Source organism: Mixophyes fleayi, chromosome 4 (genome assembly GCF_038048845.1).
Source record: "Mixophyes fleayi isolate aMixFle1 chromosome 4, aMixFle1.hap1, whole genome shotgun sequence".
In the NCBI taxonomy this organism is placed as follows: domain Eukaryota; kingdom Metazoa; phylum Chordata; class Amphibia; order Anura; family Limnodynastidae; genus Mixophyes; species Mixophyes fleayi.
This window is the reverse complement of record NC_134405.1, coordinates 230,297,332-230,318,346: the sequence shown is the minus strand read 5'-3', so window position 1 is coordinate 230,318,346 and position 21,015 is coordinate 230,297,332. Positions and strand designations below refer to the sequence as shown.

The following is a 21,015-nucleotide window of genomic DNA, read 5'->3' as shown; positions in this document are numbered from 1 at the left end:
AATAATAAATGTAATGTATAATTATAATGTATGTATCAATGTCCCATGTTGGCCACACCCACAACACAATAAGGTCACGCCCTGTTCGGCGGCACATATTTTTTTCCCTACTGGAACTGAGCTGGGCCTGTGTACCTTAAATGCCAGGGCTGATTTTTAGTCCCAGTCCGGCCCTGGTCCCAGGAAATGATCCATAAAATACTGAATGGTGTGAAAGGCAAGTCCTGGGCACATTGTCCTTAAGTTCATGTTCCAGGGCATCCAACAGTGCCTGTACAGTGGGGCAGTCCCAAAAGATATGCTGAGCAGTCTCCCTTCTGGTGATACAAAAGGGGCAGTGAACATATCTGCACAGGTTCCGGGAGTGCATGAATGTCCTGAGAGGCAGACCCCCCTAGATAGCCATCCATGCAATGTCTTTGTGTCTATTAGTCAGCCTCTTAGAGGCTACATTCTCTGTAGCCACAGGGAGCCCTGGAACAGACTCAATAACATACTTTGCTCTGATGAGCTTGTGGATAGTTTTTGGCTTCCACAAGTCTGGTTTAAGTCCCTCCAGATGGTGCTCCCTCACAAATTGTCCAACATCCAGGTAAAACCAAGGTGTAGTCCAGTTGTAAGGAAAGGAGCTGTCCCACTTGTCCCAGCCAAGGTTCCTCCAAAGAGGCAGAAGGAAAAAGCGAGACATGGACTTCCCAGCAGAGCAAATGTTCTTTTCAAGGAGTGTCCTGCCTAGTAACTGTATTCTAGTAACTGATGCACAATATGAACTGCATTTTAGTGCCCACCAATCTGAAGACCACTCTGCAACGCAGATCTATTTAAGATGACTATACAATTCAAATTCTGGTGACCACTATATTATGCTGATCCAAATATTTGATGGCTACTATGCATTTCGGACTCCAATATCTTTTGGATACATAATTCAGGCCTTCAATCTTCGGTGTGCATACAAAGCAGTAGTAAAATAATAATCTGTATATTCTTAAATCAGAGACACAGACTGATCCTGTCACTTCGCCTGACAGATCAGTGTTCAGTTTCTCCACACAAGTAGGTGGCCAAATGGGATGAGATCTTCCAGTTTAGAGCATGGGTCTTGTCTCTGGGTTCATTAGGGCTTGTTAATGATATGAAAATATGACTGCACACAGTGCTGATAGTGGCCATGTTCTAACCACATTTACCAACATGTATCAATTTTGATTGGGTTATTAACGGACATCAGATTCAAATTAGAGGGACACATGCTACACTTTCTGCGATATCAGGCCAACTGGCTGCTATAAACTAGACCTACTACTCGTCATTTACCTCATTTAGTAATCTATTTTGAAAATTATGGCACAAGGATTTTGGTTTCAGTATCAAAGGAAAATGTTAAAGTGCAAAAACCTATGACTTCAGTACTGATGTATGAACAGGAGTTATATCCCTTTTTGTTGGTAAGCTCAGCATGTAAATGTATTCAGTAGTATGGTTAATTATGGCATATGGTATAGCATATCAATTTGCCCTGATAATCATGGGAGAACAGCATCAATTAAAATATTGCAGAATGCAATAAATGCCATTTGTTGTTGTATTTCTACAGCATTAGTAATTTACTGTATTGTAAATCCAGTAAGTGGTTGAGAAAATAATACATGCTTTCCTATTGAAGTACTTATGCAGCAACAATCACATTGCTATAGGCACTTATGGTGTATAATAAGGAAGGGAAAGGGAATGTGGGACAGTTACCAAGACTAATTTGTTGCATGTAGAGCTGGTTAATGTGGTCTGTTTTGTTTAATTGGATTTGTCTGCACAATTACTTAATACTAGATTGGATGATCAGCTTTACCACTCCTCGCTTAATAAATTACTAGATATTAGCCCTGCAAAACACCATAATTGACAAGGGCATTGAAACACTGGAATTTAATACAAAAAGAAAATGTTAACATTGAACAAGGAAAAACCAGGAAATGCGTATAAGAGATATACAAATTACCACTTATGCATTATAAATGTATTAACTTTTAACTGGAGAATCCTTCTCCTTAATTAGTGCCCCCATATATAATGCAGTGGTATGGATCTCCAAAACTTCTAATAGTGAAATTGGTTCTGATGAGTTATCAAACCCTACAGGCATTCAATACCGAAGAAGGTAGCAGCAATGTGCTCCTTGTCACTGGACATCTGTTACTCCAACTAGAACCAAGAAGCACATTACTTCATTGACAGTGAAACATTTAGCACTCCATTTAGTGGAGTGTTGGATGTTCTATATAGAAATGTCTCCCAACATTAGCAATCACACGTCAGGCCAGTTTAAATAAATGTATTTAATGCATATATTCTTTCTGTGTGTAAGGGCTCCCTCACCTGGACATATATGGTGTTTAACAGTTTTAACATAAAAATCCATAGAGCCACAAAACATTACACAGTTATTGAATGTAGTTTGTGTTAATTTATTTTATGTAAACAAAGACACAATCTAACTACTATACATTTGCTTGGAAATTATGTCCATGTTGTATATATTAACACTGTAATGTATGCAGAATGTAACACAGTAATCCTCCAGGGCCTTTTATGTGACATTTGATGGCAACAATTATTTTATTTGATAATCTCCAGTACCATCCCATTCCATCTATGTGCTCATGACACCCAGATCTAAATCTCCTCCCCTGACCTCCTCAATCACGGCTCCAGCTGTCTTTCTGTTATTTCCTCTTGGATGTTCTAGCACTGCTTAAACTTATTTTGTCTAAAAGTGAACTCATCATCTTTCCACCCTCGTGAGTCTCATCCCTCTACCTATATTCATTGACAACATTACCCTTTCCTTGGTCCTACAAGTTTACTGCCTAGGAGTTATTCTTAGCTCCTCCTCTCTTTCACTCCCCACATTCAATCTTTCTCCTAAGCATGCCCAGGGCCGTAACTAGGGCTGTGCGATAGGGGCGACCACCCAGGGTGCAATGCTGAAGGGGGGCACATTTTAGGAATATTTTAGGTTCATTTGGTTAAAATTGAGGACTAGGGGGGCGGCATTAGTCTTTCTCGCCCCAGGCACTATAATTCTAAGTTACGGCTCTGAGCATGCCACTTCCATATTCTAAATATCTCCAGAATCAGACCCTTTCTCACTCTGGAGGCAAACAAGACCCTCATCCACTCCCTTGTCATATCTCTTCTGGACTACTGTAACCTGCTTCTTTCTGGCCTTCAATCCAACCGTCTCTCCCAGCTCCAATCAATTCTTACCGTTGCTGCTAATCTTTTCTTTCCAGGTGTACTGCCACTACACTGGCTTCCATTCCAATGCAGTCAGGTTCAAACTCACCCTTACCTACAAAGCCCTCACCTAGTCTCCCCCTCCACACACCCTCCTGCCCTCTCCTTTCTGTCAATGGCCTCTGCCTCTCGCTCCCATCACTTCTTCCACGATGACATTCAAGAAAAAAGTCATTGCAAATTAAAAGTTAAAAATTAAAAACATCTGCCTTGCGAGAGGTAAATCTTGCCAAATCCTCTCCAAAAAAATCATGACAATAATAAACATACTCATTCCTCCTAACGCCATAAAAATAATTGTGTAAATAGCCTTAGAGAACCCTTATATATAATAAATTTATGATTCTATCTATATCCAAATCAGGGGCGGGCTGGCCAGGGGGGCAGGGGGGCATCGGCCCCCGGGCCGCTCGGTCAGGCCGCTATTAGGGCCGGGGGGTAGGCCGGCCGGCCGCAAAATACTATGCTTTCCCCCGCGGCCGCATCTGATGACATCAGATGTGGCCGTGTCAGCGCACAGGCGACCGCATCACATGACAGGGGATGCGGCCGCGTCATCAATGACGCGGCCGCATACCTTTTCAAGGGATGCGGCCGCCTGTGTGCCCCCCAGCCACGCCTCTCCCAGCCCGCGCCTGATCCAAATCCTCGTCCAATCCTTCAGGTTGAAGGGAACTGAATTGGTGGATGCAGTAGACCTTTTGCTTGCACAATTTTCTGTATCTGTTCCCATCCCAGTCACTCGATTTTATATGTTCTACTTCACTGATTTTTCATACAGCTTGGAACCCCATCATGGTATAAAGCAAAATGCTGCGACACACTATGGGGTAGAGGTGTTGTCCACAGCAACCAATGACATTATAGTTACCATTTTCTAGAATGTACTAGATAAATGATAGCTAGAATATTGATAAGGGGGCAACACCTCCGCTTTTCTTTATTAAAAGCTTAGATTAATCTACCCTTATGTTTCATTAATCTATTGTGTCATAAATCTGATGGGATATTGTGTCTATGTTCATTGTATCTGTATCTGAGGGGTCTTGTCTTTCTCCGAACATAATAAAGCTTGCAACTGCAACAAAGTAAATAAAGTAAAAACCTTGTGTTGCAAGTGATAAAACCATGTTAATTTGCCCAGTGTTGCCTCAGTCTGGTATTTGCTGTGAGCTACATATCTTATGGTTTTTACGTCTGATCCAAGCTTGAAAAAAACTTGAGGCAGTAGGTAAAGTTTTGGAATTCATGTCTCTTGAAAATGACGGGCGGATTTGATTGTTAAAAAGATTGTTATGTGATATCCTGACATTACCTCTGAGCCTTTCTTAACGTAATACAGTTGATGTAATCTTTGGCCAATTATTCACCCTTCATTGACAAGGGAAACTGAATTTGGTGGCAGGAACCGACCTCTCTCCTGAACAGGATGAACTAGTGCATTATCTAGCTATATATATATATATATATATATATATATATATATACACACACACATACATACACAGATACACACACACACTTTTTTTTATAACTTTTTGAAACATTACATCTTAATCTACCAGATACAACCCTCAATATAGTATAATCACACTGAAACCAATTTGATAGGAAAAAATACACAGAATACCCAGAATTAAATACCATGTCCTAAATAGACTGTTAAAATTACGAGGAATTGGGAGTTCCATTATTTAACAAATATTATAGGACATGTCGCCCAACTTATTTAAATGATGTCCTGGCAACTGCCTCTTTCCATTAAAAAGTGTATTAACAGTGATAACAGGCTAACAAATGAAACACAATAGATTTTCTGTTATGGCTTCCCAGAAAAAAACCAAACCTCAAGATTTGTGTACTGCAATATAGATAGGGAGAAATAATGCACAGAACCACTGTATTTTAAGCAATTAATACACTTTAAACCATCTCCCACTACAAAAGCCCTAAGTGTGCTCTACAGAACCTCTGACAATTTCCATACTAAACAACAGCATGCACATCCTGAAATTAATATTTCATGTAGATTTATCTGACACAAAGGCTCCTATTTGTTTTCATGGGATAGATCCTTTTAATACATCAAAGTAACTTCCTCTATTTGTTTAGTAAAACATTTTTCTTTTTTTTTTTTTAGGCCAAACCACAGCCGAGACACAGCTAATACTGCTGTGTTCAAAGCAGGGATTGAGAGTCCGTGCTAACCACATCCAGTGGACAATCTGTGCCAAGTATTCTATTAGAGGTGATGAAGCAAAAACAGGGGCCATAATAACAGGATTATGTCAAAACATTTCCCCAAGACAATAGCTTTCCTCATTGTGCAAATGTCTAAATTTTCATCAGGGCGTTCTAGACCAAAATTAGTATTGGATATGGACATCATTGTGGAAACACTGATGCCACACAATGGAGGTGTGTAGTGATATTAACTTATTTACATTACCAACAGGAACTGCACTTAGTTTATGCTACGCTATATAGATTATCACTGTTTACTACTTCCATAAAATTATAATGGTAAGCCTTTAGCACGACATGCAAGCATCCACTATTCCATTGATGTCCCCCTAAACAGTGCAAATCTAAGCCTATATGGTAATACAGTGCTGTCTATGTACGCTGAATTGCATTTCCCAAATTTTATAAACATGTAACAATGTTTTCTGTACCATATGTGTTGCTCATTTAAGTTTTTGTTCCCAAGAGATTTTAAGTACTTTGTGAAATCCATTAATAACAGTATTGTCCAAATGTTCATATGAAGAGTGCCCAGGGCCGGATTAAGGGAATGGAGGCCCCTGGGCTAAGGGGGCCTCCATTCCCCCGTGAGGGCCCCACCCCCATGATCCGAGCTGCCCCCAAGGCACTTACCTCCTTCTCCTGGCATTGCGGTCCTTCCCCGGCGCAATGTACGCTCTTTACTGCAATGGTAGCCTCCGACCGATCAATAATGCTGTTGAGCACTTTCAAGGGCCCCCTGGATGCCCGAGGCCCCTGGGCTGTAGACTAGTTAGCCCTATGGTTAATCCGGCCCTGAGAGTGCCACATATATGTTATAACTATGTGCTTGTGGGCTGAATTAGAATACAAAAAGATGCCAGTCTCTAGCGGCTGGATATTAAGGGACATAAAAAAGCCTTGGAGCATCTGTTGGGCAACCCTGTAATACTAAATTGTTCCTGTTGTTGTATAAGAAAAGCACTACACTGTATGACACTTTGCCTTCGGGTATCAATAATACAAAACATGGTTACAAAGACCAGATGAATTAAAAGAAGAGGCAGATAATTCTTGATATAAAATTTATTTAGTGGCAGGATTCAAATATGCTGTAGTACATGCTTCTATTTTGGTTTTCACAGTATTATAATAAAAGCATAGTAACCCAGGATACATGTGGCAGATTAATCTTACTGAAGACACATTGTAATGTTATGTGAAAGGTTTTCTCAATTCTTTCCTAATAAACGTCATATCTGCTCACCCAGTGATGTAGTAAGTCAGCCTGGTAGCAAAATCATTTTAAACATTACATTGTAAACATGTAATTCCTACAGGCCCTGGGTCATAGGGGTCTGATCTCTCAAATGTATGCATGTCTTTTGTATGAATCCACTGCAGATGATTTGAATGGTTTGAGGAATCAGTGGGAAATAGATATTGGTCCTTTATCAGACAAGGAGTGGGGAATGGTTAGACAGTACTAGCGGTTATACTTCGTCATTAAAATTTCAACAAATACAGGTGTTTGTCCTACACAGGGCCTACTTTACCCCTATTAGACTGGCAAAATTTTGTCCGGATACTGCCCCTAATTGCCCGAAATGCAATTCGGTGAATGCTAACTTTTGGCACCTTCTATGGGAGTGTCCATGTATACAAATCTTCTGGCGCAGGGTTAGGCGCTGTATTCAGATGACTGAAATTGAAGTACCCCTTCGTTCACCGGCCACTTGCCTCTTTGGGCTCCGTTTGAAGGGTAAAGTCAATAAGTTGTCAAAAATGTACATTTCAGTTATTGATGGTGGCTAAGGTCTGTATAGCGAGGCTGTGGCTGGCCCCGACGAGTCCGTTAAAAATTGTAAGGCACTGGTTAGTACCACCATAAGGCACAAGAGATTTGTGTACACTAGCAGACAGGCCCTGCAGAAATTTGAGGGTATATGGTACAGATGGTTAGAGTCTTCATTTTATCCTGTGTCATCTACTTCAGATGTTCCGAGTACTTAGTGTCTGGACCCCGCAGTTCTTATTATAATTATTTGAGTCTATATGGTGAACCCTGCATTTGAACCTTACCTATGTATGAGCATTTACGATGTATGATCCTGAATGAGTATAGCACATATACTGTTATAATACTTTAGTCTTGTAAATTGTGTCATTTAATACTGATATGTATGCAATTGTTTTTCTTTTCTTTTTGTTTTGTATGTTTGTACCTTGAAAAATTACAATAAAAAAATACTGGATTTAAAAAAACCATGTAATTCCTTGTTCATTTCTTTTAGTATTAGGCAATACTGTAGTGGACACATGCACACATTAGGCATCACGATGTATGCAGGGCACTATATACTGCATATGCAACCATAGCCTTTCATGTAAGTGTGCTATTTATCTTCTACTAAGCTTAGCAAGAAGCTATGACATGAGCACCAGCAAAACCCAGTCTTGCATTTATATTATTTTCCTTAAAGTAATTTAAGACAGGAGCTTCTTACAGAAACAGTTCAATAGATACCAAATACTACTGCAACAAGGCTGTGTTCCTACTGGGTAAAACAAGGGTGTATTTGACTTCAGGTGAACTGTAAAACTATAGAAATAATTCACCATTTAAACTGCAAAAAATGTACCAGTAATTCTTGTTTGCACAAATGCGCCTAATTGTGCGTGACGCATTTCATGGTGCATGTCCACTTCACTGGCCTTGGAACTGCCCCCAACAATCTGTATCAGAAAATGTGGATGGTACAAGGAGTGTAATGTCACTTCAAAGCTAACAATCTAGAACCTTACCTTTATTATAGCAAATATTCATTTACTTTTCTAAAGTGATATTTAGTTTATCTTTATGTATATTAAATGTTAATCATGAGAATAAGGGACATCAGGACTGACTCTGCAACGTGTCACTTGTCTCTTTGAATGTTTTAACAACATTGCAGGCAGGGTAGTGGCTAGAACTTCTGCGCACAGCATTGGGGTCATGAGTTTGATTGCCGACCATGGCCTTATCTGGGTGGAGTTTGTGTATTCTCCCCGTGTTTGCGTGGGTTTCCTACGGTTTCCTCTCACTCCAGAAACATACTAGTTGGTTAATTGAGTGTATGCTAGGGAATTTAGACTGTAAGCTCAAATGGGTCAGGGACTGATGTATCTAAGTTCTCTGGACAGCGCTGCAGAATTAGTAGCGCTATATAAATAGATGATGATTGTTTGAAGTGCACTTAGAGATGCAGTTTCCTAAAGAAGTGCACTTAAAGAATCAATGCATCTGAATAAAAATATAGGAAGAGATCTGATCTCTGCCACCTCAGAGATTGTGAATAAATCAAGTCCTTTTGTGGGGGAGAGAGGCAGTGTGACCTCCTGCAGAACAGGGCACTCCTTTCTAAATGTGCCCTCTACGCCACCTTGTGGTGTAGAGGGCACAGTGAAATAATACCATTGAAACAAGATAGATTTTGCATGCAATTGCCAATATTAGCCACAGTTATATACCAAATCCATAATCAGCAAGAAATGCCTCTGGTCCGCCAACTGCTCCCATCGGCCATTGCAAAGTTTGCACCCATATTGATGCGGACATCTTAGCCCACAAATCTATGCAATTACTTGTAAAGCAGGATATATATATTGACAAAAGTAAATTTACATTGTCACAAAATTACAATTCAGTACTCTAAAATGTTAATGAGCCTTAGGGGTGGATCCAGCAACCTTTCTAAAAAGGAAAAGTGGAGGTGTTGCCCATAGCAACCAGATTCTAGCTATTATTTATCTAGTACATTCTAGAAAATGATAGCTAGAATTTGATTGGTTGCTCAAAGCAACACCTCCACTTTTCCTTTTTAGGTTTGATAAATCTACCGCTTAAAGTGTATGTGGCTGTAGGCTCTGACACAATTGTGTAATTCCCAGGCCTTGACAAAGGAGTCAAAATGTTTGAGGCATATCAAAAATCTAAACGCTGGAATGTGGATAACGGGGCACACGGAGACTAAAATGGCATGTGTTTTATGCAACTAATGTTCTCAAATAGCTTTTATTTTATAGAGCAATAGAACATTGTCCTATTGCCTCCATTCCTTGCTAGATATGCATTACAATCACCTATAGCAATAAACCAAAACACACTATTCTGACTCATTACTACCTGACAATATAAAGTTCTAAGAGATCAATTACTCAAATACCACACTAGTTTACTTTTCTTTTCTTTTAATGGTTAGGGCAGAGGATCGACTGTGGCGCCTTATAAATAAATAAGTGAAAAAGGACAATGCAGGAAAAAATGCTGTGAGCTGCAGTCCAACCATTTTCTTGTAGGGATAAAATTTCCATCCATACATGAGCAGGATATCCCCCATTTCACATCCCAATTCTGTTATGCTCTGAATAATGTGTACTGTATTTATAGGAAATGCAAAAGTGTTATACATACGTTTATAGCACTGGAAGCGCACCACAGGAGAGACTACACGGAGACACAGTAACACCAATGTTTTACAATTACAACATATGAAAAAAATCTGTTTGCGTATTAATAAGTAGCAGGGACCAATAAAATGTGATACCTATGGAAAGTGTGTGGTCTAATCATTACATTTGTGTGTCACTCACACAATAACATTGCAGAGACTTATAACAGTCCTTAACCTCCTAACAACCCTTCTCAATCTGACCCATTTTGTGTCTACTTCACTGGGAACATCTATCAATTTTTGGGCGAAAAATAGGGCTTTCTTTTGGGATAAAAGTAAAAATATCGGTTAGAAGGTGAACTCACCTTTTTAGGCTATTATATTTACAATAGACCACTGTGACAAACACTGTGAAGTGCACCCTAGACGCACATTGCAGAACGTCATGTTATTGTACCAGCGAGTGTGGATGATGCACCCAGTATACATCAATATGTGCCCCTTACTCTGCTCTATTTTTACTCTGCAAACTTTTCCGCAACACCATCATCTTGCTCCTCATAATAATAAATCTCTGCCAAAATCTAATCACACAGCGATTCCTAAACTACTTTTGCTCTGTGTAGCAGACAGATTGTGCTTTGTAAATGGCTGTCCATGACTACACTCATAGCAGTTTGATCAAAACTGGAGACCGCTCTCTTGCTCTAGAAGCAAGCAGGCTGAGGTTCACTGCTCCTGGCGAGAACCATTTGATTTGGTTCCGATTAATAAAATCTGCAATGCATTATAGTACACTAAGCCAGAAAAATATGGAGCTTTTAAAAAAAATAAATCTGATTTTGTAGCTGACAAGAACACTGAAAGATATCATGATTGGAGTGTGGCAGAGCAGTAGTCTGTATAGTAATGGATCGGGTAAAGCCATAACACAGCAGTCAAAGTGCTGCAGTCATGGAAACAGTAGTCACACACCAGTACCTGCTCAGACACACACTCATACACGCTGCAGCTTAATAATGACATGTGAGGGACTGCAAGGCTACAGTCACACAGATGTGATGGGTGTGCAGGGAGGGGGCTTTAGGCATCTGCATTTTCAATATATACATTGTATTTCTTTTCAGTATGATTTTAACGGATTGCAATACCTTCATTTAACCTTGAGATGTCACTATCATCTACAGAAAGCATGTGGCTGATAATGGTCTTTCCATATAGAACAGTGGCAGTAACTTACAGGCTATAAAATAACATCTGACAAAACTAGGATTACCTTTTGAATAATATAACACATTGATCCTAGTCCTCTGCTTATGTACAATGATTCAAAATAGTGGCACACAGTCTTATTACAAAAAATAGTACATGGTATGTAAACAAGTGTGCATTATTTGAAAGCTTGAATCAGGTTAACAAATCATCATCATTTATTTATATAGCGCCACTGATTTCGCAGCGCTGTACACAGAACTCACTCACATCAGTCCCTGCCCCATTGGAGCTTACAGTCTAAATTCCTTAAGACAGACAGACTGACAGACAGAGAGACTAGGATCAATTTTGATAGCAGCCAATTAACCTACCGGTATGTTTTTGGAGTGTGTGAGGAAACTGGAGCACCAGGAGGAAACCCACGCAAACACAGGGAGAACATACAAACTCCACATAGTTAAGGCCATGGTTGGGAATTGAACTCATGACCTCAGCGCTGTGAGGCAGAAGTGCTAACCACGTAGCCACCATGCTGCCCAAATGAAGAATGCAATATGTAAACTGATGAAGGTACAAGTGCAAAAACAGATCAATTCTTGTTTCCTAAAACATTAAGAATTTGCCAATGTAAATTGATCTGATTTTTGTTTTTGATAAGAGTCATAAATACTTCACAAAACTCCACTTACATTCTATAGGTTACCAGAGAACACATTGTTCTTCGGTGTTTGAGGCTTGTTGCCAACTATATACAGTAATGTGTGTACTTTTTCAAGTGATATTTTCATTAATATCACAACTAGAGGTTGCTAGTGTCAGAAATTAAATTAACAAAAAGGAGAAACAAACTTTGACAACCATGTTAAGACATATCACTTATCGCGCTGTAGAAATGTCTTTTCAAGAGCTTCTATAAACTTCTTTTTGAGCTTCAATCTGAATTGTCTGTACCATTCTAGAATAACTTTCCTCCTTTGGATCTTCTCTTGTAAACTCATGTTCTTTTCCCTATCTATTATAGCAGGAAGTTCTTTCCACGATTTGATGAAAATAAATGGAGCTCCTAAAGACTTCAGTAATTGGAATGGAGCATTACGAGATACAGAAGAGTTTCCACAATTTCCTGGTGTCAACACATCTTCTACTACAGGAACAGACCCATAAGAGCAAGCTTCATAAATTCTGTAGCACTCTGTGTTTACTCCAACTGGGCTTAACGTTAGGTCACTCTGCAGCAGTGCATCATGATAGATCTTATAACTCTCATTTGTCTCCAGAGGCTGCCACCTGTTGGAGGTATAATAATATGTATTTATTGTATCACTACAGATTCATGTGAAAACAACAAGACAACTCTATGCGGCATTTACGTATTTCACCAATGATAGTGCATAACAGTTTGTATTACTTTTAATGCGGACCTTTGTGGTTACATACATTACTAAACACTTACTGATTTCTTGGTGAGATCCAACAGTGCTGATCAAGTCCCTCCTTCCTGATAACCTCCATAAGACTCTCCCTAGATGAATTGCCATACACAGTTCCTAGAAAGTTGCACAGGTATGGCCGGGAATCATGAACCAACGACCAACTTACATCAATGGCTGGAAAGTTCCTATAACTGTGAAATGTTGACAAGAAACATCGTTAGCTGTCCATGTGCTGCCATTGAGGTGTCATGGGCAGAATATTAAGATTTTGCTATGTATGTAAAATAAAATCATTCACATATCAAAATTAGGAACATATGGCCACCACTGTGGACAGTTGCAATATCATGTACACATCTGGGGTAACAACTAATCCTGACTCTGTCCATTTCCTGTATTAGGTCATGTCCACGTGAGCTAGAGAATGCAAAACATGACAAGCATTCCGCATATTCAGAAGCTAAATTGTGGCGATCACACTAATTCGTCTGTGTAACTTATACAGTATATTTGCAGTTTGATTTAAGAAAATGCATGTACAAATGCAGGCTTGGTACTAGAAACTAATGAAGCCTATTGCATAGATATTTACACCAAGCTTAGATAAATCCCATTCCAGATTGCAATATTTCTTAAGGTGTACGATGTCCTCCTTGAATTGCATTGCTTAGGTGGAATTGTGAGCACCATGATACTGCAGGGACTAAGTAGGTATGCTGTTTTGTTAATGCTAGAGAAATGTTCAGGGCTGCAAGGCTGTGTAAACTAATTATTTTTGCAGTTTGTAAGTAATTAAAAAAAAAATTCTGATTGGTAAAAAGTAAAACTTCTTAAGTTACCTTTAAACCTGCAAACCACAAAATAATATTTATGTAACATCTTGTCACACGATGATCTGCAAGTTTAGACTGCATTATAAAGACTTACGTAGCCACCCCTAGGGGCCACTGGTAAACATCTTCTTCATTAATCCAAGTACTATCATAGACAAGAAAAAGAACCTCCAGAAACCCTCCATTCTTCTTCAGATACGGACGGATCCAGTTATTATTGCACTGTTCACTTCCAAGCAGCACTGCAGCAACATGCTGGAGTTTATGGTTGTCAACTAGTGTCTGTGTGTATTGTAGCCACTGAGTGGCAAATGAGATCTTCGTTTCTTCCCTGCCATTGAGAACAAGAACCACAGTCCCAACCTCCACTGAGAAGTACCCAGGAACAACTGCAGGGCCAGTGATAAAGCTAGACAGAAACAAAAGAAAAAAAATAAAATAAATGAATGATACATTAAATAAGGGCATATTCAATTAAGCTGGCACATTGCAGCTAGTGTCAACACGTTGCTGCAACACTGGGGATTTCCAATCACACAACATCGGGTTGCGAAGGGAAATCCGCAATGCTTCGCAACCATATTGACACTTTAAATGCGCAGCCACAATGTGACGGCTTAATTGAATATGCCCCGTATAGCTGTAGGCAATGTCTTTATGGCCTTGATTCCATCAAGAGTTATATAGACTATATCTCTATATAAATCTAGACAACAGTATCATAGAATCAGAGTAGGATTTATTAAAATATATATATATATATATATATATATATATATATATATCTTTATTACACAAAAACACACTATATAAAAGTCCTAATAATAAATCTATCTCAGATTCCACTATCAGATGAAATATTGTATGAATTGTGTTCAGTTACTTATTTGAATGACTGACTGACTATGTGGTTTACACTAAATAGGGAAATCTAAATGCCATTTGTTTAGGAATAATGCGGCTCTAATTGTATTACCTGGATTTTTGTTTGCTGCCTTAAAATCAACGTTAAAATTACTGGCGGTAATACTGCGCACTTTTACTGTAGTAACGGTAATAGTTCGCAGGCCGCATTATTTCTATAGTAAAGCGGCCAAATTGAATTGGCCTCAAAGAAAACAAGAAAAATAACAAAAATTAAGTTGAAACTCTATGGGGCATATTCAATTAAAACAGCAGATCACGGTTACGCGTGGCTGCACACTTCCCATCATCGCAACATCACAAATTTGCCTTCACACCATAAAATATATAAAACAAAAATAGAATATCCCATTATACCCTCTTTGAAGAATGAGAATTTGAGGAGTATACAAGAAAATTACTTCCCTCAAGGTTCTAGTACTTTGGAAAAATGTTGATCAACATTTGGCTCACAGTCACATTTACTCCGTAGTGTCTAATCATGCGTTTGTCATATGTACCTAGACAGTGGCAGTTGAGAATAGTAGATACTAGCAGAATACCCGGCGTTGCCCGGGATTTAAAGAATGTTTATTTACAAAAATCAATCTAAATATTAAACATACATGTAAATATCATGTTAAAATTGGACCAGTAGAAGGTGAAAAGTGAAAATGTCAAACTGTATTCGAACTGTATATGATGGAACGAACCGATAAACAATTACTTCAAAACAGCTTGATAAACTATATTTCTCGTTTCTTCATTTGGGGCAAATACATACAAATTTCTTGGTGATCCAACTCTTGAGCACACAACGTAAAATTGTGCATGAGAAAAGCAAGGTGATTCCAAGTTGACTCCAGCTACATGTAAAGATTGTCCTTGGGCCTTATTGATAGACATGGCAAAAGCTAAACGAACTGGAAATTGTAGACGCTTAAATTGAAATGGCATATCAGATGGAATGAGAGGTATGCGTGGAATGAAAGCATTGTCACCTTTTGCACAGCCTGTCAAAATAGTTGCTTCAATGACATGAGAATGGAGCTTTGGACTACTAATCTTGTACCGTTACAAAGTCTTGGAGGATTTAAATTTCTGAGAAGCATAATGTGTGATCCAATCTTCAGTACCAGGTTATGCGGTGGCATTCCGGGAGGTTGTAAAGAGTTTAAAAATTTAGTAGGATAGTGCACAGCCTCATTTTCTTCAACAACGGTATCTATTGATTTGTATAATATGGCTTCTCCAGGCAACTCTTCTTGAATCTTTAAGTTGATGTTGTTTACACAATTATTTTAGTTACTGGATGAAGCGGCATTAAACCATTCCCAATATTTAACAAATGATCAGCAAACTGACCGTCCATTGTGTTGCCATGCAGAGAAACTCTCATATTTGTGGTTAGTCGCAAAGTGCGAACATGCCTCCAAAGATGTGATGATTTAAGGCATGCATTAATTTCATCCGCCATTGTTCCTTTAGGAATGACCGGCAATGTTTGTCGAAAATCTCCAGCCAATACAACAGTGACTCCACCCATAAGTAAATCATTGCCTCTTAAAAATTGAAGTGTTTGATTGAGGGCCTGTAAAGCATTTTTGTGCAACATGGTGCATTCATCCCATACAATGACCTGACATTCCTGCAGAATCTGAGCTTTTTCTGTTTGTTTAGTGATATTGCAGACGGGAGTTTCACTTCGGGCCAGAATAAGCGGTAACTTGAAAGCTGAATGTGCTGTTCTTCCACCAGGGAGCAAAGTTGCAGCAATTCCAGAAGAGGCCACAGCAATAGCTATCTTGGAATGTACTCGAATTTTAGCAAGTAACAACTTGATGAGAAACGTCTTACCTGTTCTTCCGGGTGCATCCAGAAAAAATATATTTCCCCTTTTTTTTGGAACTTCTTCCAAGACATTGTTCCAGACATTCCAGAGTTATAGTCGTTTTCGATGATTTTTAGGTGTTACCCCCCTCGCCACCCCCACCCTTAGGAGTGCTAGGGGTGTCTTGCCCCCACAATATTTGTTGTCAGACTGTATGTCATATGTGTACCAGGTTTGGTGTAAATTTTTCTAGACATTCCAGAGTTATGGTCGTTTTGGATGATTTTTAGGTGTTACCCACCTCGCCACCCCCACCCTTAGGAGTGCTAGGGGTGTCTTGCCCCCCCAATATTTGTTGTCAGACTGTAAGTCATATGTGTACCAGGTTTGGTGTAAATTGTTCCAGACAATCCAGAGTTATGGTCGTTTTCGATGATTTTTAGGTGTTACCCCCCTTGCCACCCCCACCCCGTAATGAATCTCAATTTTAAATTTTTTTAGTTGCCTCCGTCATGTTTTAATACACTCGTATGCAAAATTTCATGATCTTCGCTTGAAAAATGTGGATTTGTATAGAAAGACAGACAGAAGGGCAGAAGGACAAATTTTCTCTTTTATATATTAGATAATTCATCAGCAGCAGCTATTTATATAGCGCCACTAAACATAATAATGCTGGCCCAGTTGGAATAAAGTCACACACCTGAGTTCGGTTCGTTCTGCTCTGATTTTGCCTCCTCTCCATTGCGCAGTAACATCTATAGGTTCAAGTGGTCCTTCCAAAATATGCTGCCACAAGTATAATCCTGCAGAGAATAAAATTTATAGTAGATTTAAAAGTAAGTGTTCCTGCAAGTAGATTTTGCCAGGCTGGTGACATTAAGTAGTAGCCGGGTGGGGACAGTTATAATACTTTGCAATATTGAAAAATGTTATTGCCCACACCTGCCAGGACTGGTCAGACTGGTGGTCAGTGGTCTAACACACACTGCTGGCTGTAGTGCTCATTTAGTGCCTGTTCTAATAGGAGAAACAATAGTTTATTATATTACAATAGAACTCTGTTGGGCTCCAAGAGCCAGGTGGCAAGTAAAAACAGCTGGGAAATAGGTGCTAGGGAGAACATTGAAAAGAAAAGTATATGCAAAGGGTATGGAGATAAGCATGGGGTATTTATTAAATAAAAATACCATATTCCTACAAGGAACAAATTGCATATTATTTTTTAGCCATTTTAAATGCCAAATTTATTATTTTAGAATGCATGTCCTATTTTTAATGTGTTAACGTGCATTAACAATACACGATACAGCATGAACAGCAAATCTAAATATAGACAATAAGGGAATGTAAGAAGTAAACTACAGCTCAACAAAACAAAAACAAAAAAGTCTACCTTCTTTTTCCTTAAAATTTCTAACATTTATGTGAACATAGCCTGATATTTCTCCATAGACTATAAACAGACCTCAGAATGCTCACTAGATGCTTTTCTGCTTAAATAAACTATGTTTATTTTTATTGAATTATGGGCAGCACGGTGGCATAGTGGTTAGCACTTCTGCCTTACAGCACTGGTGTCATGAGTTCAATTCCCGACCATGGCCGTTTGTATGTTCTCCCCGTGTTTGCGTGGGTTTCCTCCAGGTGCTCTGGTTTCCTCCCACACTCCAAAAACATACTGGTAGGTTAATTGGCTGCTAACAAATTGACCCTAGTCTGTCTATCTCTGTGTGTGTGTGTGTGTGTGTTAGGGAATTTAGACTTTAAGCCCCAATGGGGCAGGGACTGATGTGAGTGAGTTCTCTGTACAGTGCTGTGGAATTAGTGGCGCTCTATAAATAAATGGTGATGATGATGATTGAATTACACATTAAAATGTGAATGCACAAGAGAAATACGTTTGAGACTTCTAAAGTTGTCAGTACAGGCTGGCCTGGGTTTCACTTATTCACCCTCCTCCCCCAACCAAGCCTCTTTTTTGAGCCACCTCACCTGCCACCCATGGCTGCAAGACTCTCCGACCCCAAACGTCCTATACATACTAAAGATATTAAAATGACAGTTCTACTGGTAGGACCTGATCTTTCCTCATATATAGGCCAAAATATAAAATAACTTCTTAATCTACCAAGTATAGTACGTATGGCACTTACCAATAGCAGCCTTGCTCCATATCTGCACCCGCAGTTCTGCTTCTTGTTCAGACTCATGATTTAATACATTTTTCCAGTTATTTTCTATTTTATGCGAACGTGAAACCTTGTGCTTCTTTTCCTCTTCCTCCCAAGGATTCCATAGCTCATTTCCCAGGTTAAGTGACACTTGCAAGCAAGATAAAATTACATTCACATAGGCAGAAAAATATTTGTGTATATCTTGGAATATTTGTTAATAGTGGAAAACAGAACAAAACCATATCCCTCACTAAAATGTAGAGTAAAATAAATTGATAAAAGGGTAAGTAGATGTTTTTCTAAACACTACTCTTCTCAAAGTAAAACAGTGGCAAGAGTCAGCCACTGGAACTTCAAAAAATCTCCAGGTATTGCTACAAGGAGAACTCAAAAAGCTGGATTATATCAGATCACAGCAATCATCATCATCATCATCATTTATTTATATAGCGCCACTGATTCCGCAGCGCTGTACAGAGAACTCATTCACATCAGTCCCTGCCCCATTGGAGCTTACAGTCTAAATTCCCTAACATACACACAGACAGACATAGAGAGACTAGGGTCAATTTTTTATTTTTTTTTATAGTAGCCAATTAACCTACCAGTATGTTTTTGGTGTGTGGGAGGAAACCAGAGCACCCAGAGGAAACCCACACAAACATGGGGAGAACATACAAACTCCACACAGATAAGGCCATGGTCGGGAATTGAACTCATGACCCCAGCACTGTGAGGCAGATGTGCTAACCCCTTCGCCACCATGCTAGATGAGACAAAGATGTCGATGTTATGGCTACATGTTTTAAACTAACTGAGGCATTCCTAAAATATTGGTATATGTTACCTTTTTTCTCTAGCAAAGTCTGTTTACAGGCACACATGAACAAATAGATGAATGTGTTGAAAGTCTACCACTAAATTTTACTCTCGCTGGCCCAGTCTGCATCTGCCCATCTCTCTACGCCCCACCACCCTGACAGCCATGGAGCTTCCAATTAGATTGAAAGCGCTCACGAGAAGGGCCCTCGCTCCTACTGGTCCGCTCCCTCCTGGTCCACCTTGTATTATGCCTCTTGCACGCCGCGGTACGACACTCTATTTTTATGTAATCTGCCTAATACAGCTTATGTATGGTTTCATCTTTTGGTATTACTGCATGTAAGCTTCAATGTTCTGCATTTTGCCTTTGCTTGCTGGACCTTTATGTTTTATGCCCTATTTCCTAAGCATACAGCGCTGCAGAATCTTGTGGACACATTAACTACATTCACAAGAAAAATAAATCAATATATTGACAGGAGTTTTTCCCCTTTGGGGAAACACAATTAAAAAAATAATTAACACAATCTGTGTTGCCCACAGTGTTATATTTGTGTTCAATCCTAACATGCATGATAAGGGTCACAAACATAATAAAGTGAAAAGGGTGCAATTGGAATACAAAGGCCACCATTTCTTATGATAGGTATGTATTACACATACCATATTATACTTTGTTCAGTAAATGCAGATCCAACAACATAAACAAAGCAATGTGCATGGGAATACAGTGCTATGGATTTTAAGTAATACTGTTACAGAGGTTTATAATTAGGCAACATGCACTGTGACATTTATTCCTATAGATGAATGTAAGTGCCATTGTAACCTGCTCCCACTGTATCTATGATGGCAGAGACATACCTCCTTCCCTCCTGCTCACCACCCTGTGCACCCGGGACACCTGGGAGGATTTAAAGAAAACATTATATGCAGCGTAGAAGGAGAAGACGCAGTACAGGAAGACTATGACATAGCAGAATCTCTTTCGGGTGACTCTCATGCTGCCTCAGTGCCACCCATGTCCCCCTCTGTAGCCGCAGCCGCCTCCCTCTCCTCCCATGTAACGGGCGAGCTGATTGGTCAGACGGATGGCTCTAACACTCGCAGCACTTCCTGCAGGAGATTTGTAGTCTGCAGTGATCACAGTGATCCTCGTGTTGGATTATTGCTCTGTCTACTGAAATTATACAATATCAAACCATGCCATAGTCTCTGTTCAGGAAATATAAAGCAGTACAAGCACGATTTAATAAGCAAGACAGTAAAACAGTAAGATAGTGCACGTTTCACTTAACAACTAATTAGCCCCAAGTTGTTGCAATTAGAAAGTAGATGTGATAAACTAAATTGTCTAAAACTAAACTATTTTTGGTAACTGAAACCATTATTATTTTTGGAGTTTGGGCACAGGGGATACAAAATAAAGAGGGGGGGGGGGGGGGGGCACTGGGAAAACCAATGGTAGGGTTCTACATAAGGGGCTGTCTTTTTCTTTTGTATACATATATGGGCATTTATATTGCCTATTTAAGGCACATTTGTGTGTGGCTCACAAGCCAGCCCTTGCTAGATGTAAACCCCTATACTTGTGAGGTGAGTGCATCTGATTTTAACAGCATTTTAATGGTGTTTAAAGCATATAGGTCAGTGTAGGACCTGCATTTAATGAGGTGCCCTTGACGTTGGGATGCAGGCTTAAATCTTTTGATCCAAATATGAACTAATAGCTCATGTTTTCATTTTGTTAGAGACACACAGATATGCAGTGTAAAGGATAAGGGCTGACAACTGTCTTTTGTTTTGTATACATATATGGGCATTTATATTGCCACGCAGCTGGTACCA

The 21,015-nt window shown here is 39.4% G+C and overlaps 1 protein-coding gene and 1 pseudogene across 1 annotated transcript; both read right to left on the bottom strand.

Moving 5' to 3' along the window:
• LOC142150801 (uncharacterized) overlaps window positions 1–21,015 on the bottom strand; it is a 712,033-nt pseudogene that overhangs the window by 672,386 nt on the left and 18,632 nt on the right.
• Window positions 11,366–20,217, bottom strand: RXYLT1 (ribitol xylosyltransferase 1). Its single transcript, XM_075209437.1, has 6 exons — window positions 20,032–20,217; window positions 18,325–18,492; window positions 16,872–16,974; window positions 13,529–13,843; window positions 12,622–12,792; window positions 11,366–12,455 (listed from the first exon to the last, which is right to left on the bottom strand). The coding sequence occupies exons 1-6, from the start codon at window positions 20,168–20,170 to the stop codon at window positions 12,041–12,043; spliced, it is 1,311 nt and encodes a 436-aa protein (XP_075065538.1). The 5' UTR covers window positions 20,171–20,217; the 3' UTR covers window positions 11,366–12,040.